General features: G+C 40.7%; 2 protein-coding genes and 1 long non-coding RNA gene across 3 annotated transcripts; 1 reads left to right on the top strand and 2 right to left on the bottom strand.

Annotated features, from left to right (window-relative positions):
* Positions 1-4829: 4829 nt before the first annotated feature.
* LOC146560496 (von Willebrand factor A domain-containing protein 5A-like) lies at positions 4830-8445 on the bottom strand. Its single transcript, XM_085244414.1, has 5 exons — positions 8382-8445; positions 8094-8224; positions 7425-7548; positions 7195-7318; positions 4830-5162 (listed from the first exon to the last, which is right to left on the bottom strand). The coding sequence occupies exons 1-4, from the start codon at positions 8443-8445 to the stop codon at positions 7239-7241; spliced, it is 399 nt and encodes a 132-aa protein (XP_085100540.1). The 3' UTR covers positions 4830-5162; positions 7195-7238.
* A 1947-nt stretch (positions 8446-10392) lies between these two features.
* Positions 10393-14195, bottom strand: LOC146560495 (uncharacterized). Its single transcript, XM_085244413.1, has one exon. The coding sequence runs from the start codon at positions 14074-14076 to the stop codon at positions 10393-10395; it is 3684 nt and encodes a 1227-aa protein (XP_085100539.1). The 5' UTR covers positions 14077-14195.
* Positions 14196-17195: 3000 nt separating this feature from the next.
* Positions 17196-27930, top strand: LOC146560494 (uncharacterized). The gene is made up of 5 exons (XR_014888325.1): positions 17196-17302; positions 18009-18216; positions 19309-19427; positions 27465-27584; positions 27842-27930. It is a non-coding gene; the product is annotated as an uncharacterized LOC146560494 (long non-coding RNA).

The raw sequence follows: 27930 nt of genomic DNA, 5'->3' as shown, positions 1-27930 counted from the left end.
TTAAAAAGCTACAGAGAAACAGGTCAGTTCTTAAATCGACGTAATGATGAGTCAGAATGTCAGACATTTAAACTCTTCAGACTTTTAATCAGCTGTTGTGTGAGAGATAAACCCTCCAACCAGAGTTTACACATTGCTAAAACACATTGAATGTTAAGGTGTTGCCATGGTAAAATATCTATAGAGGTCAAAAGTTTGACATTTCAGCTTCACTTTTTATCCAGCCTGTGATTTGGTTTTATTTGAATACAAATTTTGGTAAATGGTTAATTAAGACTGATTATGATGAATTGAAAACTTGAAAAATGTAATTAAATAAAAACACTTATAGACATACATGGTTTGCTCTCCCCTTTAAAGTGCACTTTAGTCTTGTTCATTTTCAGCTGCAAACAAACAGAAATGTGAGTAATAAATATTTCATGATCTAATCTGTGCAGACAAAGAAGTTGCTGGTGTTGTGAGGCTGGTGACAGCCCAACATATGTTTGAGGCATTGGAGCAAACAATTTTAAAAAATGTGGATGCCTCTCTGCCCCAAACTATTGCAGCTCGTTGGAGGCTAATTCCTTCCCGAGCTCCAGCTCCTCCTGGAGCTCCAGCCCCTGCTCGAACTCCAGCTCCTCCTCCAGCTCCAGCTCCTCCTCAAACTCCAGCTCCAGAACAAAGGAAACCTCGAAGGGTTGTTAGACACCCTCCAGAGGTGGACTTTAAAGGGCTTATCATGGGGTACCTCCTGTCAATTGACGAAAAGTTAGGGGAGGAGCTTCAGCCAGTCTCTGATCCTTCAGAGACTCTCCAGCTGAGCCTCAGCTTGCTGAGTCAGGACGACTGGTAAAATGATTTTCTACTGTTATCATTAATTATTTTCAATTTAATGTGAGGATGTGAGTTTTAAAACTATTTGATGTTCCTACAGGAAGAAAAAGAAAGAGGGGTTGCGATACATCCGCACCCTGGTGCGGCATCACCAAGAGGAGTTGGAGTTAAACCTCCGTAGAGTTTGCTTGGGGGTGACACAAGAGGTATACCAGCTGTTTTTCTCTACATCTGTCTTTATGCCACCCTCTTCTGTCCATGTTTGCAAGCGTGCCCTGTCTCATGCATCTTTGTAACAAGTTTGATTTCTAACTGCTGAAATTTCCTCTGATTCTTTAGATTAAAAACAATCGCTCTTGTGTCCTGTGCGGCACTGGACACCGTAATATATTTGTGTGTACACCTCAGAGAGAGGATGGACAAAGAAGCTGAATGGACCTGTGAGAGTTTACTCCAGGTGTTTGTAAGGGCAAATGCCAATATGCTCATTCAGCAGCATGCCAAGGAAGCTCTGACCGCTCTGGTTCACGGTTGCAGCCCGAGTCGCTTTCTAAACAGCCTGGTGACTATGGGTTTGAAGTAAGTTCACACCTGTGAAGAGTATCTGTGACCCCAGCATCACAATCAGATCAGGTGAAAATCAAACACACTGAGTGGATTTGTCTGTGTTTCCTTCCTCAGACATAAGAGCGTTCTCGTGAGAGCTGGTGCCGCACTGGGGCTCCTTATAATCAATAAATTCATGGAAGCAGAGAAAGTTCTGTCTGCAGGACGGATTTTCACCAAATGCTTCCTGTTGGCTGTCAGTGAACTGTGTCAGGATGCTTCCTCTGAAGTCAGGTCAGTGTGAACTTTTAACAATTATAGGCTGATATTTCTATTTTGACTTTCTTTTGATAAATTCTCTGCATTTACTTAGAAACTAATGTGCTGATTAAAAATGCTTCTCTCTGCAGAGCTCATGGAAAGGCCATCCTAAAAGACCTGGTCAAACAGAGGAAATTCAGAAAGATGTGGGAAGAAAGCGTCTCGGATAAATCCCGCTGGGAGGTGGAAAGAAGACTCAGAGACGTATTTCAGAAATAACAGACACAGGTAAGCCACACAGCATACATGAGCAGCCTTCAAATTAATAAACCACTTTGAAGGCTGCTCATTTCTGTGTGGTATTTTCAGAAATTTCCCACATCACGTCTGCTTCAGGTAAGTATATATGTCATTTAAATATTTAATATAACATTCACAGTAATTAAATATTTAAAATGCACAAAAAACACTCACTTATCCACCAACCGGTCGAAGCAGATGGCCGCCCTCCCTGAGCCTGGTTCTGCCAGAGGTTTCTTCCTGTTAAAAGGGAGTTTTTCCTCTCCACGGTCGCTCATAGGGATCAATTGGGTACAATAACTTTGTTGCTTTTTGGTCCGTCACATTGACCAAAAAGCAACATGTTCTTAATAGAGTGGCAAGTGAGTGTTTTACATTTTCCATCTGTGAACGGTAGCTTCTACTGCTCATTTATTGATTTGGCACCAATTTGGCACAAAATAAAGAAAACTTTAAACGACAACAAATGTTCTCGTCTTTCTTCAAGTCATTTTCAATAAACAAATTCAATAAATCAAATTGCATTCAGTTATTCTTGTATTTCCTCGCGTAATTAGTGGCTATCTAGTCAGTAGCCCAAAGTGCAATATGTTAGCTACTAATAATATCTTTGTATTGTTTTTCTTTGGACCGATGCTCACATCGATGCTTCTGTTTGTTGTTGTGGAAAAATAATTTAAACATCGAAACCAAACCGATTTTCTGAGATTTATTTTAAGAAATTTCAAACCTCTGCAAAGGGATCAATAAAGCCGTCGTGTGGATACAATCTTGTCTATTCAGTGGTTGGGAGTGAAGTTCTCACCTTCATGTAGGCACCAGCTTGATAATTAAGTGTGTCAGCAAGACCAGGTATTTAAGGAGCGGCTGTGGCAGCAGCCAAAGTAACTGCTGTTTCCCTTTCAAGCTTCCTAGTTTTTCCTGGAGTTCAGCCTTCAAGTTGATTCTTCCCTCCCTTAATTCAATTTACTTATTTGTAAGCTACATGTATGCTCACTAACAAAGCTAAATGAGCTAAAGCTAACGGTGCTCTTTAAATTTGAAGAAAATCCAGTTCACTTTCTTTTCTCATCAGTCCTCTCGATTGTGTCTTGTAGCAGGTTTTTGGCTTTAACACATCAAAGATCTGATGGGTTGAGTTGGCCATAAGGCTCGTCAAAGTTTAATAGTGGTGGCTTATTGGGAAAAACAGTCCTGACAAAGTCAATCAGCCCCTCCTCCCAAACATTAATGGATGATGCATGCATGAATACTCAGCAAACATCATCTATAAAAAAGGATCTGTATGTTCTGTATGTTCTGTATGTTCTGAATCACCATAAAGTTGCTAATAGCAAGAACACAACACAGCCGGGGGTCTGCCACTCTTTGTTTATTCAGATCTCTTTTCACACAATACTCTTGTTGCTTCTGAGCCTCTCGTTTTACTAAAGGTTATGATGGAGCAGCAAGACTGAACCAGTGGCTGGATAACATGAGGAGGAAGGAGTGGAGACCTGCACAAACATCATGTCTTTAAAGTGCTCGCTTTAAAACAGAATGCTTTCTAAGAGTGAAAGTTTAAGAAAATCTAACTGTAATATTTAACATGCCTACTCTCCTTTCCCCCCATTTGTACTAATTTAGGGAGCACAGCAGTTGCAGCCATTTTAAGGTTTGTTTTTTGTTTTTTCTCAGGCGAGGTCATCTGTCAGAGGGGCAAGAGGCAATATTTTGGTAAGTACTGACACAGAGGTAAGTGACTCTCCAGGTTTATTAAAGAAGGAATCAGAGTTTGGCAGTGCTGTTAAAAATTCAAAATGATTAAATTTAAAAAATAGAATTTCTTTCATTTCAATATTAGAAAACCAGACTGTTTATATTCAGTGTTATTTATGTCATTTAAATTTAAATGCTCATTTTTGTTTTGTGTGTGTTGTTGACGAGTATTAAGACTAAGACACAGATTATTTTCTGTCCCAAGGAAGGTCGATACGTTGGCCTTTAGCCAAAAGCAGACTCAATAAAAAAAGATATTTTCACGGGAATACAAAGTTTCGTTTGTTACAGGAATCTTAATCACATGAACGTGGGTGAGAAACACTGGCAAGGACTCCAGTGTAACAGAGGGAGAGCTTGGTTAATAATGGGCAGGACACACTGGGAGCAAAGGTGAAGCACAACAACAGATTTTGTTACTTGTCTATGAGCTCCTGGAGTAAACCAATGTGCCAGGTTGGGGAAGTTTCACTCTTGGTGTTGCTAATTTATATGCAATTGACTGAAGCATATACATATTGAATAATTCATAGGACTTTGTACAAAATATAAATGTCTTCCATGTGTTATATTGTGGTTTGATGTTTGCATATGTGGATGTTTTGTTTCTCATTTTTTTGCTTCCCCCAGACTTGGGCTATTCCAGATGCTCACCTGAATGATAGAGAATAAAAAGAAGCCAGTTGCTGTTACAGGGGTTGGGTTCTTTGATGTGTTTTGGTGGGTACACTCATGCTTTCATTAATAAAGATTACTAGATGATAAATATTTTTGCAGCCTCGTGCCATTTTGTTTGAACCTATACGTGACTGCTGGCCAAACTGATATAAATAGTAAGTGAAGTAAATAAACTGCCTGTGGCTTCTCAGGAAGTCCTGCATTTGGGTCCTGTTATTCACTCAAACCTGACAATAACACATCACCCTGTTTTATCCACAACTGTAAATTTTTGGAGACATCCTGTTACATTTACTGAGATCAGCAACAGACTTTCTGAATTCAAACCTCAATAAAAATGTGAAAATGACTCAGCTTTTCCTTCTTTTGTTTTTACAGCATTATGGACTATAAGTTAAAGCAATTAATGATGCAGTGAATGATGGTCAAAGGGTTGATCTTTACACAGAGCACGTCTGTCCCTTTTTATTAGCCCATTACAATTATTCCCCCATCACTTTAAAAAGGCAACAAAACATGCATGTAACATTTCTTCAGAGATGTAATTCAGTTTTAATTATATAGCGCCAAATCAACACAACAGTCACCTCAAGGTGCTTTATATTGTAAGGTAAATACACTAAGTAATACAGGAAAAAAACCAACAATCGAATGATCCTCTTTGAGCAAGTACCTGGCAACAGTGGGAAATAAAAACTCCCCTTTAACAGGAAGAAACCTCTGGGAGATCAAGGCTCAGGAAGGGGCAGCCATTTGCCACAACTGGTTAAGGGAGAGGGGAGCAGGACAAAAGAAACACACTGTGGAAGAGAGACAAGTTAGTGTCACAATCTAAATGTTGAAGTTGGTCGACATTTTCAGATCAGACTTATGGTCTTTAAGCCAAGTTTAAAATTTGTTTTGAATGTCCTTGGTGTAGTTATTGATGTCATTTCTTTTTATGACAATCTGTTCTTAAATTGTGTTTTATTTCTCACAAAAGTGAAAAGATTATGGAAGAAAGTCGAGCCAAAGAACAGAGTTGGCTCTTAGACTTCGAGTATAGGAGGCCCTCAGCAGAACTTTTAAAGAGAATAAGAAACACAGAAAACCTTAGATAAGGAGGTGTGCTCTGACAGTGCAGCGCAGCACCCAGAAAGCTATTTGGCATTGGCAGAGAAGACTTAGGAAGTTATTCAGGAGCAAAACCCTGGTACTCAACTTTGCTGCTCAAACCTCAAATATATTGATACTTTTACGCCAATATACAATTTATTTCCAAAATTGTTACAACAAAGAAATAAAAAACCAAACATAGATTTCATAACTTTTTATGCTAATTATTATTTCAATCGCTACAAAACAGGCAGTTTTTGAAAATTCAGATGTAACTCTAACTACAGTCATGAATAAGCGAACATGAATGAAGACTATGTGCTGTCTTAAGACGTTCAAGCAGGGCTCTAGAGTGCGACCAATTTGGTCGCAAATACGACCAAATTTTTCAGTGGTGCGACTAAAAAGAAATATTTGGTTGCACCTGTGCGACCAACTGTTCGGGTAGCAAAAAAAAAAAAAAAAAATCTGCAACCTTCCCTGTGGTCAACAACAGACACACATTTTGCCCCTATCGTGGACTAAACCAATCAGAGATAGTAAGGGGCGGGACCTCTCTGATTCGCCGTGGTCCAGATGAAAGTGCAGGTGGAAATGGGAGGTGAGTAGCTTGAATAAAGCGATATCAATTCATTAAATCCTGAATGACTTTTAAATATAACTGTGTTTTGCCAGAAACGCCAGATTCTCAGATTAAAGCTCACAAAACTATTTCAACAACAACCAAACAGCAAATGAGAGCAGGTACACGGATTCCACACAAAGACGTAAACACAGAGCGGACCCGACGCATCAGAATCAGCTTTGTCTTTCTCGGCTTTCTCACCCGACGGCCTTAGACGGACACGCTGTCGGAGCTCAGCGATTCTGATGCGTCCGGTCTGTGATTACATCTTTTTGCGCTGATTCTGAGCTGCAGGTTTTGTCTCTTTCAACCAAAATTCATCGAGCCAGCAGCAAAAGAAGCAGCAAACTGCGCTTCACATTTGATCAATGTCGTCATGAATTTTGCTGTTTTGCTTCCACGACTATTAAAATCACACTCCATGCACAGCTAGCTCTCTCTCTATCTCTCTATATTATATAAATTATTATAAAATTTGTGTGCGCCTAACTTTTGTGCCGGTATGCCTAACTTTTTAAAGTTAGGCGTACTGGTACGCCCATGGCAAAAAGTTAGTCTAGAGCCCTGTCAAGGATCAATCGGTGTCAATTAGCAGAATGAAAGTGTTTCATGGATAAAATTGTAACTCCTGCGAGAGAAACAGAATGACGTTCTGTATAGTTTCATTTCAATTTGGCCATAAAAATATTACTTTTGTTTAGAAGATGGTGTAAACACTGTAAATAGTTATTTTAAAAGTTTTGCTCTATTCACTCCAATTCACTGAGGACCATCTTGAAAATGTCCTGAACTGAAGCCATTTTCCGAACTATAACAGGAAGGGAAAAGACTCTTCTTAGATTGGTTTTGGTGTTTCTGTGTGAAATCAGTAAAAGTATGAACATAATCGCCATCTAGTGGCAGAGAAAAGGAATTAAAACACTTTGTGAATGAGCTGCCACAGCAGTGGTCCAATCTTCTACTGTGTCAGGAGTATTCAGACAATTTTGACATACTTTTTTTCCACAATGGTAAAACCAATATTAGGTACATAATTCATGACAAATAAACATGTAAAAGGGGTTGATGATATAAAACAGCTCTGTATCAAAGGCAGTGTGGAGTAAGCAGACCTGCTTCTGTTCACTCTGAAGATGAAGCTACTTTAAGAAAACCCTCAGAGTCCCAGAGCTTCTTTCTTCACGCTGCAACCCAGCAGGACATTTCCAGCATCCACACACTCTGACACACACGGTGCTAAAAACACAAAACAGATATTAAAATAATGATTGTGGGAGGAAAGCTGTAGAATGAAACAGTTTTTTAAAGCTGTTATTTTATCTGTTACAATCATTGCTAGTACCATTGTGAGCACAGAGCCACGAGGCAGCCTTCATAGCCAGAAGCTCCCACTCGTCCTTTGCATCCATCTTGAAACCATGAAGCCAGATCAGAGCCAGAATGGTGGCCCACACTTCACTGCTGGTCTAATTCCCCAAATCAAAATCAATCAAATAAAACAGACAGAACACACATTTTACTTTCTACAACCAGTAATATTACATATGTTTGTGTACTTCTTTGTCACACGGGGTCACCAAGGTGGGCAGCTCTGCATATTTGATTTGGCAGATTATTACACTGGATGCTCTTCTGATGAAATCCCAAACTGTGATATCATAAATGCTCTAAAATAATGTGCTGACATGTTTTTACAACAACTGATGAGGAAAATAATTTCTGCTGCCGTGTGGTTTCTGGATAATATCAGACGCTGGTGCAGCTCAGTGGGAGGTTAGGAGTGTGATTACCACCAGTGTTTTAGCTTCTGATATGCAGATGTTTATTCTCAGGCTGTGAGGCAGGCCTACGTTTAGTTTGACTTCATTTTATTTGTTTTATGGTGTGTTTTTAATTTTATCATGTGTTTTTGTTCAAATTATAGAATCAAATCTGTTTTATCTCACATCATCATTTTGTGTTAATATTTAAATTGACAGCAGTGCATCTTTTCAGGCTTTGACTTTTCCACCTCCTCGTTGGTCTGTCCCAGTGCAGCAGCCAGAGCTGGATCAAGCAGCCAGCAGCCAGACGCCTCCTGCAGGGAGACTAACTGCAGCAAAGGGTCTCTGGGTGGCTGCTCAGGCACAGCAGCTGGAAAATCTAAGATGCAATAAAAACAAAACCTGATTATGGTGCTAGATGACAAACAGAACTCTACATGATAACTCAGTGCATAAAACACCGCACTGTAAACTATGCAACAGATAAATATTATGTTTTTCACTTGAAAATTACATCTTAAAAATGTAATCATTACATAAGAGCTCCACATCAAACACATTAATCACATCATCTTTGTAGTGAAATAGCTGATGACTCATTAAACGTTTCCATGCAATTTATCCACAGTGAAAAATATCCACTTTGCTGGATCTGAAAATCACGTTTTCCGAGATCAGACGAGAGCGGGCGTGTTCAGTTCACGTGCTGCTCTTTGGCAGTTTTACAGATTTTATTCTGAACATCTTTCTGAAGTGACTGGTTTTTGCTTGTATTCAGCAGAAACTGGAAACTAATCCAACTTGCTGAATGTATTTACACAGTCTTGTTTGCCTCCAGTGCAGTGTCTTTGTCACAAATGTGAGAAACAAATTAAAAGGTGATCATGCCAAAAGGTAGTGAAATTAATACAAAATTGTGAAGGCAAAGTGCCAGAAGAGTAAATACATGGTCACAAACTGTGTATCAGGTAAAATTGTCTAAGTGAGGGTTATGCTTGTGTTTTACTATAACACCATCTAGTGGATATCTAGTGCTCATTGTTCTTTGACAAATACTTTCAAATAGCTTCACAGTGCAAAGCAACCAGAACTGAAGGCAGATACAGTAAAGGCCTCGCAAGGGAGGAAACAACATTTGATATCTATGAGTTCTACACTCCAAAGTCAATTATTAACAAAAAAACTTGCTTGTTCAATCCAATTTGAGCCTTTGAAAATGGGGGGATTGTATGAAAAAGGCCTAACTCCTGAACGAGCATTTTCAAGGATTTCAAGCACCTGTACCTGTTCAATGTTCACTTGAAAGACCCCCTTATAAAGTACTTCTAGCTGAAATGATGAGGACAAAATCCGTGCTGCTTGTTTGTGAAAAATCTGAAAGTTGTGGCTGTATAGACAAACACAGTGAAAAATTTCTGAAGTCTCAGTGTCTCCCTGTGTGTTGATGCAGAATGTGTGCACACAGAAGACTCAGTGCCAGTTATCAATTTAGTTATTTATTTTTTGCACTGCATTAGATAACATCAAAATAGTGTTTTCAAAAATGACAATAATATTCCCAATTGTGTTATTTTTATGTTGTAATCTTTATGAAAAAACTTAAAAAACAAACAAACAAAAACAAAACACCTACCTCATAATCTTTTGAGTCTGGTATATGGCGGGGCGCTGTGGACACCCAAGTTTGTGAATGCAATAACTCAAGAACGAGACAATGTAGAATTTTTAAATTAATACCATGGTAGCATTTACTAAAAATCTCTGTAAGGTTTAAATCTCAGGGACCTTGACTTCAAGGTCAGAGCTTAACTTTTCTAAAGAAAAGAGGATTTTCCCATTTATAAAACATGTATGTCTACTAGGAGGCTAAAGGTTAGCACTATATTTAAAAAGAGTTACAAACAACAATTAGATGATGCTTAAAGCTGGTTTATTTAATAAACATCCAGTTTATTTCCAATTTGGATCAAATTATGTCTGATTGAAGGACTGATGTAATGGTAAGTTGTCCGCTGCTCCGCTTTGAATATTGGTAAGAACTTGACACAGAGATTACTTAATGGATTTTAAGCAAAATTGTGCCTTAGTTCAAGAACATATTCATCAGTTGTTTTTATGTTTTTAGGCTTTTTTTCCCTTTTCAATTTTCACAAGAATTGCTAGTTCCCCTAGAGTTTTGGCCACCTCAACAATCAAGTGATTCCCTATGAGCAAGCAATGAGCGACAGTGGGAAGGAAAAACTCCCTTCTAAAAGGAAGAAACCTTCGACAGAACCAGGCTCTTAAAGGGACAGCCATCTGTCGCGACTGGTTGGGGTGGGGGGAGTGAAAATTAAAAAAGACAAAAAAGCCAAAGTGATCATTATTGGAGCAGCTTAATTAATTCTTGCAATGTAATCTGCTGTTAATGGCTTTTTACAATCCCTGTTTGTGTTTTTGTCATTTTTGTCCGTGGTTGAAGCAATGCTGGAGATTGATTCTCTATGATCTTTCTGTTTTGAAGGCTGCTGAGAGACCACAAGGTTTGGTCCCCGTTTGCTACTCATGTCAGGGAGAACTCTTAGAGAGGCCAGGACTGAAAAAGGGGTGGTGGAGAACCTCCGAGGGTGTTATGCGCTGGTTTGGATCCAATGCTAACATCTCTTTGATTAGGCTGACAAATACAGTTTGGATTTTTTCCTTGCCCCACATTATACTCAGCATTGGTCCAAGGTCATCGAGGCACTTAAGTGTTATGGATCGAGTGTCGTTGGACTGATAATCTGTTTCATCTTGAAATTGTTTTTCGGTCTTAAATGTCCAGCGTTGTCCGTTGTAGTTGTCTTTTATGAAATAGTTATCAGTGTAAAAGCCAGAGTCTAAAACATGATCTGGTGGCTGTCCCTGGGTCTGTATGATGAATTTCAAAACATCATAATCATTTCTCCCAGGGTAGAAAGGATACCCAGTAGCAAGCTCCACAGCTACCAGCCCCAGGGACCACATGTCTATTGCTTCATTAAATAGACTACCAATCATAACCTCAGGTGCTTTATAACCAACCGTCCCCACACAGTCACCAGGAATCACTGTAGATGCGGGACATGCAATGCCAAAGTCTATAAGTTTGACTTTGATGGGACACTCATAGCGGTCCACAACCATTATGTTTCCAGGTTTGAGGTCAGCATGCACTATTCCCACAGAACCCAGGTGGGACAGGGCATTTGTGAGTTGATGTAAAATTGGCCTGATTTCGCTTATGGGGAGACCCTGGTTTTCCGGGTCCTCTATGTAGTCCCACAGGCTTTGGTCAAGGAGTTCAAAATTTAAGCAGATGCGGTCACCGTCGATGAAAAAGTCGTTCCATTGAACAATGTTGCATCTATCTGCATCCAAGCCTCGCAGCTGCTCCAGGATGAGAATTTCCATTTTTGCCTGTTGGAGAATTTTAGGGTTATTTTTGTTGACTTTAATAGCAACAACTTTGTTGGTTTTTGTATTGCAACATTTGGTTACAATACCAAAGCCCCCTTCTCCAAGGAAACCCTCGACCTCGTAGTGACCTCCCAAAAGGGTCCCTTTAGATATTTCAAGATCATCTATAGAGGAGGATGTGTTGGCTGATGCGTTGACGTATTCTTGTTGAGAAAATTCTTCTGAGTATTGGGAACTGCAGCTGATTTTCTGTGATTCTTCTCTTTTGCAACTAGAAGGCTGCTGAGAGACCACAAGGTTTTGTCCCCCTGTGCTACTCATGTCAGTGCAGGGAGAACTCTTAGAGAGGCCAGGACTGAAAAAGGGGTGGTGGAGAACCTCCGAGGGTGTTATGCGCTGGTTTGGATCCAATGCTAACATCTCTTTGATTAGGCTGACAAATACAGTTTGGATTTTTTCCCTGCCCCACATTATACTCAGCATTAGTCCAAGGTCATCGAGGCACTTAAGTTTTATGGATCGAGTGTCGTTGGACTGATAATCTGTTTCATCTTGAAATTGTCTTTCGGTCTTAAATGTCCAGTGTTGTCCGTTGTAGTTGTCTTTTATGAAATAGTTATCAGTGTAAAAGCCAGAGTCTAAAACATGATCTGGTGGCTGTCCCTGGGTCTGTATGATGAATTTCAAAACATCATAATCATTTCTCCCAGGGTAGAAAGGATACCCAGTAGCAAGCTCCACAGCTACCAGCCCCAGGGACCACATGTCTATTGCTTCATTAAATAGACTACCAATCATAACCTCAGGTGCTTTATAACCAACCGTCCCCACACAGTCACCAGGAATCACTGTAGATGCGGGACATGCAATGCCAAAGTCTATAAGTTTGACTTTGATGGGACACTCATAGCGGTCCACAACCATTATGTTTCCAGGTTTGAGGTCAGCATGCACTATTCCCAAAGAACCCAGGTGGGACAGGGCATTTGTGAGTTGATGTAAAATTGGCCTGATTTCGCTTATGGGGAGACCCTGGTTTTCCGGGTCCTCTATGTAGTCCCACAGGCTTTGGTCAAGGAGTTCAAAATTTAAGCAGATGCGGTCACCGTCGATGAAAAAGTCGTTCCATTGAACAATGTTGCATCTATCTGCATCCAAGCCTCGCAGCTGCTCCAGGATGAGAATTTCCATTTTTGCCTGTTGGAGAATTTTAGGGTTATTTTTGTTGACTTTAATAGCAACAACTTTGTTGGTTTTTGTATTGCAACATTTGGTTACAATACCAAAGCCCCCTTCTCCAAGGAAACCCTCGACCTCGTAGTGACCTCCCAAAAGGGTCCCTTTAGATATTTCAAGATCATCTATAGAGGAGGATGTGTTGGCTGATGCGTTGACGTATTCTTGTTGAGAAAATTCTTCTGAGTATTGGGAACTGCAGCTGATTTTCTGTGATTCTTCTCTTTTGCAACTAGAAGGCTGCTGAGAGACCACAAGGTTTTGTCCCCCTGTGCTACTCATGTCAGTGCAGGGAGAACTCTTAGAGAGGCCAGGATTGAAAAAGGGGTGGTGGAGAACCTCCGAGGGTGTTATGCGCTGGTTTGGATCCAATGCTAACATCTCTTTGATTAGGCTGACAAATACAGTTTGGATTTTTTCCCAGCCCCACATTATACTCAGCATTAGTCCAAGGTCATCGAGGCACTTAAGTTTTATGGATCGAGTGTCGTTGGACTGATAATCTGTTTCATCTTGAAATTGTCTTTCGGTCTTAAATGTCCAGTGTTGTCCGTTGTAGTTGTCTTTTATGAAATAGTTATCAGTGTAAAAGCCAGAGTCTAAAACATGATCTGGTGGCTGTCCCTGGGTCTGTATGATGAATTTCAAAACATCATAATCATTTCTCCCAGGGTAGAAAGGATACCCAGTAGCAAGCTCCACAGCTACCAGCCCCAGGGACCACATGTCTATTGCTTCATTAAATAGACTACCAATCATAACCTCAGGTGCTTTATAACCAACCGTCCCCACACAGTCACCAGGAATCACTGTAGATGCGGGACATGCAATGCCAAAGTCTATAAGTTTGACTTTGATGGGACACTCATAGCGGTCCACAACCATTATGTTTCCAGGTTTGAGGTCAGCATGCACTATTCCCACAGAACCCAGGTGGGACAGGGCATTTGTGAGTTGATGTAAAATTGGCCTGATTTCGCTTATGGGGAGACCCTGGTTTTCCGGGTCCTCTATGTAGTCCCACAGGCTTTGGTCAAGGAGTTCAAAATTTAAGCAGATGCGGTCACCGTCGATGAAAAAGTCGTTCCATTGAACAATGTTGCATCTATCTGCATCCAAGCCTCGCAGCTGCTCCAGGATGAGAATTTCCATTTTTGCCTGTTGCAGAATTTCAGGGTTATTTTTGTTGACTTTGATAGCAACAAATTCGTTGGTTTTTGTATTGCAACATTTGGTTACAATACCAAAGCCCCCTTCTCCAAGGAAACCCTCGACCTCGTAGTGACCTCCCAAAAAGGTCCCTTTAGATATTTCAAGATCATCTATAGAGGAGGATGTGTTGGCTGATGCGTTGACGTATTCTTGTTGAGAAAATTCTTCTGAGGTTTGGGAACTGCAGCTGATTTTCTGTGATTCTTCTCTTTTGCAACTAGAAGGCTGCTGAGAGACCACAAGGTTTTGTCCCCCTGTGCTACTCATGTCAGTGCAGGGAGAACTCTTAGAGAGGCCAGGATTGAAAAAGGGGTGGTGGAGAACCTCCGAGGGTGTTATGCGCTGGTTTGGATCCAATGCTAACATCTCTTTGATTAGGCTGACAAATACATTTTGGATTTTTTCCCAACACCCCCTTATCTTCAGTAGTTGTTCAAGGTCATCGAGGCACTTAAGTTTTATGCATCGAGTGTCCTTGGACTGACAACCTGTCTCATCTTGAAATTGTCTTTCGGTCTTAAATGTCCAGTGTTGTCCGTTGTAGTTGTCTTTTATGAAATAGTTATCAGTGTAAAAGCCAGAGTCTAAAACATGATCTGGTGGCTGTCCCTGGGTCTGTATGATGAATTTCAAAACATCATAATCATTTCTCCCAGGGTAGAAAGGATACCCAGTAGCAAGCTCCACAGCTACCAGCCCCAGGGACCACATGTCTATTGCTTCATTAAATAGACTACCAATCATAACCTCAGGTGCTTTATAACCAACCGTCCCCACACAGTCACCAGGAATCACTGTAGATGCGGGACATGCAAAACCAAAGTCTGTAAGTTTGACTTTGATTGGACACTCATAGCGGTCCACAACCATTATGTTTCCAGGTTTGAGGTCAGCATGCACTATTCCCAAAGAACCCAGGTGGGACAGGGCATTTGCGAGCTGAAATAACACTGGCCTGATTTCTGTTACTGGGAGAACCCGGTTCCTCCGGTACCGCATGTACTGCCACAGGCTTTCATCGAGGAGTTCAAAATTTAAGCAGATGCGGTCACCGTCGATGAAAAAGTCGTTCCATTTAACAATGTTGCATCTATCTGCATCCAAGCCTCGCAGCTTCTCCAGTATGTAAATTTCCATTTTCGCCTGTTGCAGAATTTCAGGGTCGCTCTTGTTGACTTTAATAGCAACGACTTTGTTGGTTTTTGTATTGCAACATTTGGTTACAATACCAAAGCCCCCTTCTTCAAGGAAACCCTCGACCTTGTAGTGACCTCCCAAAAGGGTCCCTTTACATATTTCAAGATGATTTGAGGTGAAAGTCATCTTGACTGAAATGTGTTTGTTTGCTCAGTGAATTGGTGAGAACGTTTAAAAAAAATTTCAGTGACTCTGAAGAGGTTTACAAATACTTTCAAATATAGCTCTGGTCGAACGTTTGAAGGCTGCGAACAAACTGACTAAAACTTGCTGCTCCTGACCCCTATTTATAGAAAAACTTCAAAGGCTCAAAGGCATGTGCTTGTGACATCATCACATGTCCTTGTGACATCATCACATGTCCTTGTGACATCATCACTCTTCATGAATCAGATTGTCACATGACATTTTAGAATGGGGATGTTTTTTTTTAAAACCGTTTTCAAATTTAACCCTCTGTGGTCCAGGGTATAATTGGCCGTTCTTGACTATTTTTGATTTTACCTCTATATTTCACCTTTAAAATATGTTTTTCTTGCCTTATTTGGCACCATTATTTTCAGCACAACCTCAAATATCTCAAAGTCAAAGTCAACTTTATTTGTCAATTCTGCCACATGTACAGGACATACAGAGAATAGAAATTTCGTTACTCTCAAACCCTAGATGAAATAGCAAATGAACATTTAAATATAAGAGAGTGATTAAAAAATGCAAATAAAATAATTAAAAAGTAAAAATTTAAATAAATACAATACAATTTAACAAGAAAGCTATGCAATATACAATATACAATATTCAGGTAAGGGTAAATGACATTGAGTGTAAACCAGGCAGAGTAGTGCAAATAGGCAAATAGTGCAAATGGAGATCTAGTAATATACGGTTAGAGATAGTATAACAACAAAGTCTTATGAGGTAATGGCAGTCCAATGCTCCACAAAGTGACTGGTAACTGGTGCAGGCCAGTGAGTGAGTCAGAGAGTGTGTGTGTGTGTATGTGACAGAGTTCAGTGAGACCATGGAGGAGAGGAGGGGAGAGGGGGCAGAATCGGGAGGGAGTTAAGCTTCCTGACAGCCTGATGGATGAAGCTGTCCTTCAGTCTGCTGGTCCTGGCCTGGAGACTCCGCAGTCTCCTCCCTGACGGCAGCAGCTTGAAGAAGCTTTGCATTGGGTGCGTGGGATCAGCCGCTATGCAAAGGGCTTTTTTAGTGAGACGGGTGCTGTAAATGTCCTGGAGGGAGGGGAGAGAGACACCAATGATCCTCTCTGCAGCTCTCACTATGCGTTGGAGGGTTCTATGACAGGACGCATTGCAGGCTCCAAACCACACAGTGATGCAGCTCGACAGGATGCTCTCGATGGTGCCTCTGTAGAAAGTGTACATGAGAAATTTGAGTTATTGTTTTCATTTTGGTATACTATATTAGCACAGTTGATCTAAATTAATAACACAATAAATTGTGTGTGCATCTCCTGTTTTGTCATGGTTGTATGTCCCGGTTCGTGACAGGCTGCATGAGCTCATCTGGTGGGAGTGTAGTACTGTAGAATTTCAGGCATAAAAACGTGGTTTTCACAGACCTTGTCACAGGGTCTGAGTTGGAAGATTTTGGTAAAGCTTTGTCCCTGAGGTAGTTGAAAAACCCCAGTTGGGTAAAGCGTTTGGGTTTTTTTGTTAACAGACATGCTTATCTATTTAGTTGGTGTTATTTTTTCAGCTAAATTTTTTAGTGCAATTAGCACTTTCAGCATCAATCCATAGCAATGTGTTGTATTTTTCACATTGTCTGTGTGTAAAATACATATGTAAGCATAGATTACACAAAGGATCCTGCACGCCAAGCTGGATACAAATAGAAATCCCTGGAAACAATTCTTTCTGCGCTTAAGAGCAGCTTCCTATTGCAACGCTGGAGGATTTGTCACCATTACTGGATACGCTGCAGAAGCACAGCAAAGCAGTGACTGTGTGGAGTCGAAAACTATTACACCAACTACACTACACAGTCACCCACATTACTCCCTCCAACAGAGGTGGACAACGTCTTTGGGACAACGTCACAGAACACAGAAACGTCACAGGGCTTTGGAGCGTGACGTTACATGAGGCGGGCCACGCCCCCTGCCGCCATCACAGTAGGCCAGACAAAGGATACAGCTTCAGCTATGGTACGTGTTGTGTAGTCGGTTGCAACGTTAAAGCTCACGATCGTGAAGGCAAGAAACTGGATTAATCTTTTCATCGTTTTCCATCCTGGCGGCAACGTGAGGGATCCCATGTATCCACCAAACAAAGACGCCAGGCATGGATTGCAGCGGTGAGACGAGCGGATATCGAGTTCCGTGCAATCCCCAGCTTTTTGTTGGTTTGCTCGCGGCATTTTCTCTCCGGTGAGTTCTAAAGTAATTCATATCACTATCCGATTGTTGAGTCTGACGTCACTAGCCGTGTCTGGGCCTAAACTCTGCTGCAGGTCCATATATCAAATGATCACTGTGGCATTACTGAGAGTTAAAACACTGTCTTAAGTCTTTCATCTTTAATAAAATTATCAGCGTTCTGCTCTACCAGGTGTAACAACTGAGTTAAACATCCAGGCATCCATGACAATGGAATTTATGACATATGAGTTAGAAGTTAGCAGCAAGTTAGCTCGCTAGCTTCTATCTAAATACAATATAGCATGTCCTGACTGCGGGGTTTTGGAAACAAATTAAAACGTACAGCTTTCTTATCACTTCCAACATAAATGAAGACAGAAAACTAAACAGCAGTGACATTTGTAGGGTTACTGAACTTGGGCTAGCTGGTATATAATGATGTGCTACGTGACCGCTAGCGACACAGCTATGTTAGCATAATATAAACACGCTAACTTTTTTTCCACTCGATAAAAGTTAACGTGAGTGTTCTCGGTGGTCAGGAACAAATGTAATCGCATGGCAGGATGCTGTAAAAGGACCAAACTAAAAGGCTTTTAGTGGGGGTTTTTTCAATGCGCTGCGGTCATAGATAATGAGATAAAACATGCTAATGTGTGATGCTGCAGAACCACGTCATGTCGACTGAATAGCTTTTGATTTGGCATTATTGCAGGCAAACCAGCATATGAAATGGATGTAACAAATCCAGTGGTGATGGGAGTGACAGCGTCACGGAAGCTGAAGGGCAGACGAAGGACTGTGTGTGCAGTCAACAGGGCAGAGCAGAAATAAACCGGCTGTTGGAGGAGAACAGACTGCTTCGAGCACAGTTGCAAAAGACAGAGCTGAATGAAACTTTCTTAAAGGACGATACCGAAAAAGTAAGATATTACACTGGACTATATTGTTATGCAGTCTTAATGTCCCTCTTCAACACTGTCAAAGATTTCCTGCCAATATCGAAGAAACTGACAGGTTTCCAAATGCTCTTACTCACACTAATGCGTCTGAGACTTGATCTTCCAGTCCAGCATCTTTGTCATCTATTCCATGTGTCGCACAAAACACTGTCTTCTGTCTTCACCGATACCGTTGATGTTTTGGGCAGACTGACAGAAAGAAGGATGACCTCAAAAAGTGATATAGTCCAGACAGAGCTTACAAATGATGGGCCATTTGCTAAACCTGCAGCACACACTGCTTTCTATGTGAAAGAACCATTCTGTGAGAAAAACTCTACTGCTCATTTGATCTATGACCTCTGAAAAACAGTTCATGATTTCCATTACTATTCAATTATATAAAAAAAGTACATTCCCTGGGTTATACAGCACTGATATGCAAAGCTTAATTGTATATCTGTAACTCTAGAACTGCAGTATTTATAGTTTTCTTAGTTTAATATTTCAATTTCATATTCTTCTTCTAAGTATAAAATCCCTTTTGTTATATTTGTCTCGTTAATTTAACTGAAATACACTGAAAATTGCTCACAAATTAAGGTTTATGTGTCAATACAAATGCAGGTTTTATTGCTGGGAGCTTCCCGTGATGCACTGACTATTTCTTCTTCCATGACACTAATGTTTTGTCTTTGCTTCATCATTTATGTACTGTACTGTATCCCCAGTTTTCCAGCGAGGGCTGCGTACATTTTGATTGCATTAACGTTTTTATCCAGCCTTTATGTGCAAGCTTGAGCTGCAAAATTCAAATGTAGTTACTGACAGGCCAAAGTGCAACAGGGAAGAGATTAAATGGGATCAAAGGGAGTGGCATTATAAATTCCTTCCTTCCTGAGATTCAAATCCTCCAATCAAAACGGTGCCAGCAATGCAAAGACAGATTTCTTTAAAAGATTGGACACAATAACAAAGTCAGTCGTTTATTTATTAAAGCACTGTTAATAATTTTAGTTGCTGCTATTTCAAATAAATGTTTGGTACAACAAATTTCTCCGTGTTCTGTCTCAGGCTTTATTCGGGCCCTGGTACTAGAGCTATGGTCTGTTCTTGAGTGCAGCAGTGACGACATCAGAGTGGTCCGTCCCAAACCAACTCCCATTGACCCCACAGATAGGAGTTGCATTAAGGTATTGTATGTATGTGCGTGCGTGTGTGTGTGAGAGAGAGAGGGAGAAGGAGAAACTTCCTGGAGCCCACAATGCCCCAATTTTTAGATATCTACATAATAGTACAGACACAGATCTCTTAGAAGTTTTGCTTTTCCATCATGTTTTTAGCTCACTGGTTACAAAGGTGTTTAAATTGATTAAAATTAAATTGATTCCAATTATTATTAACCCAGGACTCAGAATAGTGGTCCATGTGTTGCTGTGATACCAGCAGCCATGTAGAAAATTCACTTGTGAATATTCATATTTAAGAAACTGGCAATAGTGATTTTGTTAACAAGAAAGGCTTTTTGCTGATTGGTTTATGGGTGTCTGGGCAAATAAGCCTTACTTTCATAAGACTGCATTTTTAGTTATGTTTTTGGCAGAATTTCTCTCAGGAAATGTCAATGGTTTATTTAAATTAAACAAGACATTCTACAGGTTGAATAAAAACACTCAGACTGTTGTTCAAGGTTCAACAATGAAGACGTGCACGGGTGGAAGCTCGAAGGAGATCCACACCCGAGGCCTTGCAGTCAGATTTATTTATACAAAGGGACAGTTGCATTTCCTGTTTTTCAAGCATATTTATCAGCATGTGTGTGTGTTCTGTGTGTGTGTGTGTGTGTACGTGACAGGATGTAATGGCATGTGATACACAAATATATGAGCATTGCAATACATTCGAAAGCTTCATAACGGAGGTATCTTTTAATAATAGACATCTGCAGTTTAAACTTTAAGAGTTACTTCTAATGTCCCTGTGAAATATATGAACATTCTGAAGCATGCTAAGTAATAAAACCTTAATGCATAAGTGAATAAATCATAGTACAACTTAAATTCTTCTAACATTCCCTCCTGTTGTTCAAATATTTCATCTGTAACTTTATTGAGTTCAGTAGACAATCACTTGTGAAACATTTTCAATTGCCACGTCATTGACTAAGTACAGACGGAAACTACACATAGTCGTCATCTTCTTCACTGTCCGGGTTCTGATCGCTGTCATAGGCTGCGGGATTATGCACTGCTACATAAGCATTAACGGAATGAGCTATCATATTTGACACCATTTTCTTAAAGCAGGGTATTACACAGGTTGTGAAAACACACATTAATAAGAGTAAGGAGGCAATTCCAACAAGTCCTTTAATCAACAGGGACCTCCACCATCCGTTCAATAACCATGTTAACCAATCTTCAGGATCTAATATTTTGTCTTTTTGTTCTGCATTTCTAATTTGTTTCAGCACGTTTAGAGCGTCGGTCATGTTAGGTGAGTGTATGTTGTCTGGAATGTATGTGTTCTATCGTACACATAGCGGTACCAAGCGTTGTTCATCCAGGGGTGGTCATGGTCCTGTGTCAGGTCACATAGGTGTGAATCGTCGTGTGTCCATCTTTTACTGTGGGTGATCTCTTGGTCTTGTTTCCATAGGTCGCAGGGGTTGGTGCCATTGGGGTCAACACCATATCCTCTTGGACAGTAGGGATTGCAGGGGTTGTCCCTGCAGGCTATGTCCATGCAGATGGCGGCGAGTGCTGTAAACACTGAGATGATGAATAGAAAACACAGGGTTATGCATATGGTCAAGTAGCAGTTTTCAGACCAGTTCTGGGGGTTTAAGCGATCTCTCCATTGTGGGCTTCTGGGGGCTTCTTCTTCTGGGCTGCTCGTCTGCTCCTCCTCCAGCTCCTCTAATTCCTCCATCTCCATCTCCATGTCAGGCATCACGATTGGTCCCCACACCGGGCAGGTAGGCTAGGTTTGAGTCAAGGGAGCGATCTTCCCGACTGCAGCCTCTTTAGGCCTCCCGTGTGGCGACCCCTGGCCAGAGGAGCGAAATCACCTGTGTTGCCACCTGTGACCCTACTCCCCACCAGGCGGTACACAAAGAGGTTTGGAGAGAGCTGGAGTCTATGTGTTGGGCTCAACCTTCTTAGTGTGACTCTGGTGTATCCACGACGGCCTTTCAGCTATTTTGCAGGCTGTAGGGGTCGTCAGAAGAACCTGATAGGGGCCTTCCCACCTTGGTGTGCTCCAGCTTTTCCGCTGGAGGACCTTGATCAGGATCCAATCACCTGGCTTCAATCTGGAAGAAACTGGAGAAGAATCATCCGGCAGTTGGTTGTTCAGTACTATGTCTTTGTTTTTTTAACAGTTCAGTCATCCATTCTGCTAGTGTGGTTTCTCTGATTGACTTGTCTATGGGTTCGCTAGTTAAAGGTCATCCAGTTTAGTGGACGTTACCATTCCTCTGTTTTGCCATATCTTAGCGAAATGATGAACTGCAGCGAAAACGTATTGGCTGTCAGTGTGGATGTTTATTGCTTCGCCTTTGTGTAGCTCACAAGCTCTAATAACAGCAGTTAGCTCAGCACTCTGGGCTGAGTGAGAGGAGGTGAGGGGCTCTGCCTCTATTACAGTATCAGTTGTGGTTACTGCATAACCCACACGGCTTTTCCCCAAGCTATCTTTTGCTGCAGAGCCATCTACAAAAACGTTCTTGTAGCTTTGCTGTGGTGTGCTATAGATATCTGCTCTTGGTTTCGTGTCCTCATCTAATTTTTGCATACAACAGTGTTGTTCACCATCCTCCTCTGTGGGGAGGAGAGTGCTTGGGTTTGGCTGACCACATTTCTCGATTGTGATGTGCGACTGTGACAATAGGATGCCTACATATGAAAGCTGTCTTGCATGTGTCAGATATGATAGATTTGCTTGCAGTAGGATCGAGGTCACAGCGTGTGGCACCTTGATAATCAGGGTGTGTCCGAGGATAAGGTCAGCGGACTTTTTCACTGCTTCCGCTGCAGCCGCACAAGCTTGCACGCACGACGGTAGTCCTGCTGCTACTGAGTCTAATCTGCATGAGTAAAATGCTAGAGGCCTTTGCTTCTCGCCAAATGCTTGAGTTAGCACTGCTCTCATGTAGCCTGAGCCTCCGTCTACATGCAAATAGAAAGGCTTGTCATAGTCTGGCAATGCTAAAACTGTACGTGTTTGTAGCGCAAGTTTTAGATCATGAAATGCTTTTTCTGCTTTTGGTGTCCACTCTATTTTGTCTTTTAGAGCTAAGTGTTTGCCATAGATCAGATCCTGCAGAGGCTGCACTAAAAGTGCGTATTCGGGAATCCAGCATCTGCAGAAATTACATAGGCCTAAATAGCTCATCATTTGCTGCTTTGTGAGAGGTTTTGCTGCGTTCTGCACTGCTAGTTTTCTGCTGTCTAACAGTGTCCTGCCCTCTCCTGTGAGTTTGTGGCCAAGGTATGTAACTTCCTGGCTCCAGAGCTGTAGCTTGTGTTGTGAGACTTTGTGACCCTGTTCTGCCAGATGTCTCAATACCTTCAAAGTATTTGCTTTGCAGTCGACCTGCGTGTGTCCGGTGACCAGGATGTCGTCTACATATAATAGGAATTGTCCTGGAGCAGGCAGAGTGCAAAAAGACATAGATTTCTTTAAAGCTTCTGCATACAGGGTGGGGCTGTTTTGGAAACCCTGTGGTAGCCTTGTGTAGGTGTATTTTTGCCCATCAAATGTGAAACCAAACAACCCGCGTGAGCCAGGGTGCAGTGGTACAGAGAAGAACGCGTTTGATAAGTCTATCACTGAAAACCACTGTTCTTTCCGTGTCACTTGATTTAAGATGGTGTGAGGATTGGCAACTACTGGTGGAATTTGCTCAGTTATCTCGTTGATGGCTCTCAGGTAATGTACAAGCCTATACTTTCCTGTGTTTGCCTTTTTAATTGGGAAGATAGGCGTGTTACAAATTGTTTCATTTGTTTTTACTAATATTCCCGCTTTTTCCATGTCTGCAATCACTGGGCGAATTCCTGCCTTTGCTTCTGCAGATAGTGGATATTGCGGCTTCATTGGTCTGTGTTTTGAAATTACCTTTACTTGTATTGAGTCAGCGTTTTTTATCAGGCCGACATCTGTTGGTCCAGTGGACCATAGGGATTTTGGCAAGTTTGCAATGTCTGTTTCATCTACAGGTGCCAACAGCGATCATTCTGCCCTCTCAGTTACAAGGCATGTTTAAATAATTTCTTGTTTCTCAAAGAATTCACACATTTCACTCATCTTACATATTTCAACTTTGAAGTTAAAGTTTTCTTATTCCATCTCTCTCTCTATATATATATATTTAAACTTTGAATTGCTCACAGTTTACAGCTCTAAAACTGGGCATTGCCACAAATTTGTTTCCAAACCGACAAAATAAAATAATCAAATAAAACAAAAAACAAAAACAAAACATACATGAGTCAGGACACAAAAAGAAAAATGCTGCTACTGAAACAGAGCAGAAGTGTGAGGGAAAACTGAGCTCACATTCTATCACTCATACAAATAGTAAGCTGTTCTTCATTGCGCATGTTTGTGTTCTTAGCCCGGTTTAATCAGTCTCTATGCATTAATCTCCACGAGCTTGTCCTTGTAAGGTTAATGCATTTTCTGCTTGTCCAGGTCTGTTTTGCTCCTGAAGAAACACAACTAAGACATTTTCATTATTATCCTGAGTACTTAAACTACCCGTTTCCCTCTCTCTGGTCAGAAATACCAACTTATGTTATGTGTATAAGTGTAAGCAGGTCTTCAGTACTTTTCCTATGCATGTTAATGTTCAGTGAGTGTAAGCTGCTTTCTTCATTGCCTCTGCATGTTATAATCAGGTGTAATTCATGCATCTTTTCACTGATTTCTTAATTCAAAACCATCCCACTTCTGATTCTTTCCAAAAATAATCTCACATGTAACACTTTGTGTATGTGTGTTTTCTATTCATTGATAGACTGCTCCCTGTGCAGCTTCCGCTCGGAAACAAATAAATAAAAACGTTTAACTCGCTCATTAGCTTAGTAGTGTCCACATATTTAAATCAGCTTCTCAATCTTGTAGCTTTAGCTGTTATCTACAGGGTTTGGCTTATTAGTTGTCATTATAAATGTGCTCTACATCTCAGTAATATTTATCTAGGCTAAATGACAAGTTTTCAAGCAGGTTAAGTGCCTCTATGCACCTAATTGGTTTAGATATTGCCTTTATTTTCTTCATCTCATATGTCATTATACTGAGTTTGAGCAAACCTTAAACTTGATGCAGACTACTTCATAACAATTATCCATCTCACATCATACTGACTAGGATACTTCTTGTCATTAATATTATATTTTTATTAATATTATCATCTTTTTCTTTCTATATAATGACAACAGTATATTACAACATTTATCAGTGTAAATCACTATACTACTACTGAGCCAATTTAATAGTTTAGGATCATCTTACTCAGCAAACAGATAATTTAGTATTCATCCAATCTGTACAAATTTGCTTTTTCTCTGAACAGGTTTGTGCCTACTTTTTAGACTGGTCTTCTGTTTGCCTCATCTCCGATCCAACCTTCAGTCACATTCATTCTCTCTGTTGCCTGTCGAACCAAGTAATTTATTATTTTTTTGTTTCTATATTTTATTTTGTATCCATCAAGGGCTCTGGGTGGGCTGCCAGTCCCACCCGTCATCCAGGCTGGAGACATTTACCTTTTCACACACTTTCCTTGGCTGAACAATGACACAGCCTTAATCTACCTTATGCATCTCTCTTTTTATAGAAAAGGTTTTCATGTGAATGATTTCCTTTTATTTATTTTACACAATCTGGGCATGATCGTCATGCCAACTATATTTCATTGTTTAGTTCTGTTTGTAAGGTTCCTCTTGTAATTTTTTATCTAAATTAGCTATTGCTGTTGGATTGCATTTTCCTTCCCAAGTTGAGTCTTTTAGTGTCTTAGGATTTCTCCAACGATTAGCACTTATCTGTCCGGCGCCTGGACATTTTTTCCTCTAACCATTGTTCATCTGCAGTTAATTCTGGTTTTGTTTGTTTATTCCCCATTTTTCCTTTATTTTGTTTTTTCTTTACACTTTAGATTTTATTAATAGGAAGACAGAACTGTGTAACTTTCTCTGGTATGAGAATCAGGGGTGGTTATTAAGGCAGCCTTCTACCCTTGTCCTATTGTCAGGGGCGGCCTTAATTTTATGCGATGAAGCGCAACCTTCTCCCTTTATCACCAGTATATCAGTTATCACAGGATTACAGTAGGAGTGATGTAGGGTCCTAATGTCCCTTGTCAAAATACATTCACGTCCTTATTACTCACACAGATAACTTCACAAACGCGGCGTATTATTTCTTATCTACTGACACATCCTCTATTTTAGTCCCAGACTAATTTATTTAAACTGCCAGCTTCTCGAAACGAGTCTCCTGGAGACTGCCAGTTCCATTTGAAAGAAGCGAGTTCCACTATGGCTACCAGTCTCTGTAGACGAGCCTTTACACCTCAGGACAGTGTCAGATAATGAAACGATATTATCGCGATGTGTTTTGAGTGTTAATATTCACCTGGCTCCACGTTTTAAGTGCCGGTCAGAGATTCCCCCTCGTTCCCAGGACCGTGGACCACTTTGCTAAGGAACGCTGGCCAACCCCGAATTCACGTAGTTGGTCTTTACTCCTTTGTAGAAAGGAGGCTGTCGACAGACTTCAGCGCGGGCTCTCCACGATATCAGGGAACGACGAGGTCACTCTGTTGGAGCAAAATTAGCCCTAATTATTGGTAATTAACGTCCAATAATGTCCAATAATGTCCACTAATGTCCACTCCGGCTCGAAGGACCATTTTAATGTCAATGGTTTATTTAAATTAAACAAGACATTCTACAGGTTGAATAAAAACACTCAGACTGTTGTTCAAGGTTCAACAATGAAGACGTGCACGGGTGGAAGCTCGAAGGAGATCCACACCCGAGGCCTTGCAGTCAGATTTATTTATACAAAGGGACAGTTGCATTTCCTGTTTTCCAAGCATATTTATCAGCATGTGTGTGTGTTCTGTGTGTGTGTGTGTGTGTACGTGACAGGATGTAATGGCATGTGATACACAAATATATGAGCATTGTAATACATTCGAAAGCTTCATAACGGAGGTATCTTTTAATAATAGACATCTGCAGTTTAAACTTTAAGAGTTACTTCTAATGTCCCTGTGAAATATATGAACATTCTGAAGCATGCTAAGTAATAAAACCTTAATGCATAAGTGAATAAATCATAGTACAACTTAAATTCTTCTAACAGGAAAGCTTCAACAAGCTCCAGCGTGAGCCTGTCTGTGTGTGTCTGATGCTTGGCCTCTGACAGCAGCCAAGTCATCTCTCTCAGAGAGACTAGCCAAGTGAATACGGACAGCCAGTGATGTGTAAACTGTGTCCTGCCACAGGCGACTTTAAAGTCTGCCTTATCAGTGGGTTATACATATATGCTGAGGTCAAAGGAAAACTAAATATACACACACCAGCACTTTGGTGAATTAACTCGAGTCTTTGCTTTAATCTGTGCTAAGTACAGTAGGAGGTTTGGTAGTACATATGAAGATAAGTTCACACATGCACAGAAACATCAGAAGACACATGAAAGTATAGATATTTCTATTTTAGAAAAAAAAATCCATCGTATCTTGTTTTTTTCTTTACGTTTCTTTGAAGCTGTTTAATATAATCTAAGTTGTAGCTCGTTTGTGCAAGTGTCTCTCTTTTTTTCCTTTGATGCTTTTGATGATATATTTTCCCTGTTCTACCAGACCCAGTGAAAAATGCAGGGAGCTTTCCTGTAGTTTAATATTCTTCAGGCTGCAATAGGTTTCTGCTCAACCACTCTGCTCAGAATATATGTCTTATTCAGTTTTGAGAGTGTGGTAAACCATGTTTTATCTTTGCAATCATAAATTCTTTTTACATTTTGTTTTGCTTTGAATACTACAGATATTATTTGTCATATTATCGGTAGTGTTTGTAGTTGAATAGTGTTATATTATTATTATGTGTTAGGATTTGATCAATCCATGACGTGCACAAATGCATTCACAATGGTCTTTAAAAGCAAATACATTTTTTCTCTCTAACAGCTGCTGTATTTACTTTCCTCTTCAGTCCTTCCTGTACTTGGTCAACCTCCTCTCCTCTTCCCAGTCGGTGTGGCAACTGCTGGGCCGACAGTCTTTGGCCAACAAAAGCGAATACACCCTGAGGGAGATGCCAACCTCCATACCTGTAAGTGTTTTTCTTCTTCTTCTTTTCCACACACTGCAGTTTTTTTTTGTCATCCATCTGAGGGCATGTTTGCACTTTTTATTTGGCCTCCAAACACCACCCACCCATTTGTTTTACTTCAAACGCATTCAAATAAACCCTCTCACACTGAGACTGATATACGTTCTCCACCTTACCCATTGTAAATTTCCACACAGTTTTCGTTTTGCACCCTATCCGGTGCATTCTTGTTCAAAGCCTCTCATTTTACTCCACAGGATTTGATTGACAGACTGATTGCCGTGAATTCGGATGGGAAGATTCATTCTCTCTTCCACTACGAAGAGAGTCACACATTCGGCCTAAG

The sequence above is a fragment of the Mchenga conophoros genome, linkage group LG14 (genome assembly GCF_057382185.1).
Source record: "Mchenga conophoros isolate Kocher_MC1m ecotype Shallow Benthic linkage group LG14, M_conophoros_male_GT1.1, whole genome shotgun sequence".
In the NCBI taxonomy this organism is placed as follows: Eukaryota; Metazoa; Chordata; class Actinopteri; order Cichliformes; family Cichlidae; genus Mchenga; species Mchenga conophoros.
This window is presented reverse-complemented; position numbering and strand designations above follow the sequence as displayed.

Bases quoted from the DNA above. Each gene is read 5' to 3' on its own strand.
- LOC146560496 (XM_085244414.1), bottom strand. From the start codon at position 8,445: ATGAGTCATCAGCTATTTCACTACAAAGATGATGTGATTAATGTGTTT. The intron at 8,225-8,381 runs GTAATGATTACA...ATTGCATCTTAG, and splicing joins GTTTGATGTGGAGCTCTTAT to ATTTTCCAGCTGCTGTGCCT. The intron at 7,549-8,093 runs GTGGAAAAGTCA...TTGGGGAATTAG, and splicing joins TGGGACAGACCAACGAGGAG to ACCAGCAGTGAAGTGTGGGC.
- LOC146560495 (XM_085244413.1), bottom strand. From the start codon at position 14,076: ATGTTAGCATTGGATCCAAACCAGCGCATAACACCCTCGGAGGTTCTC.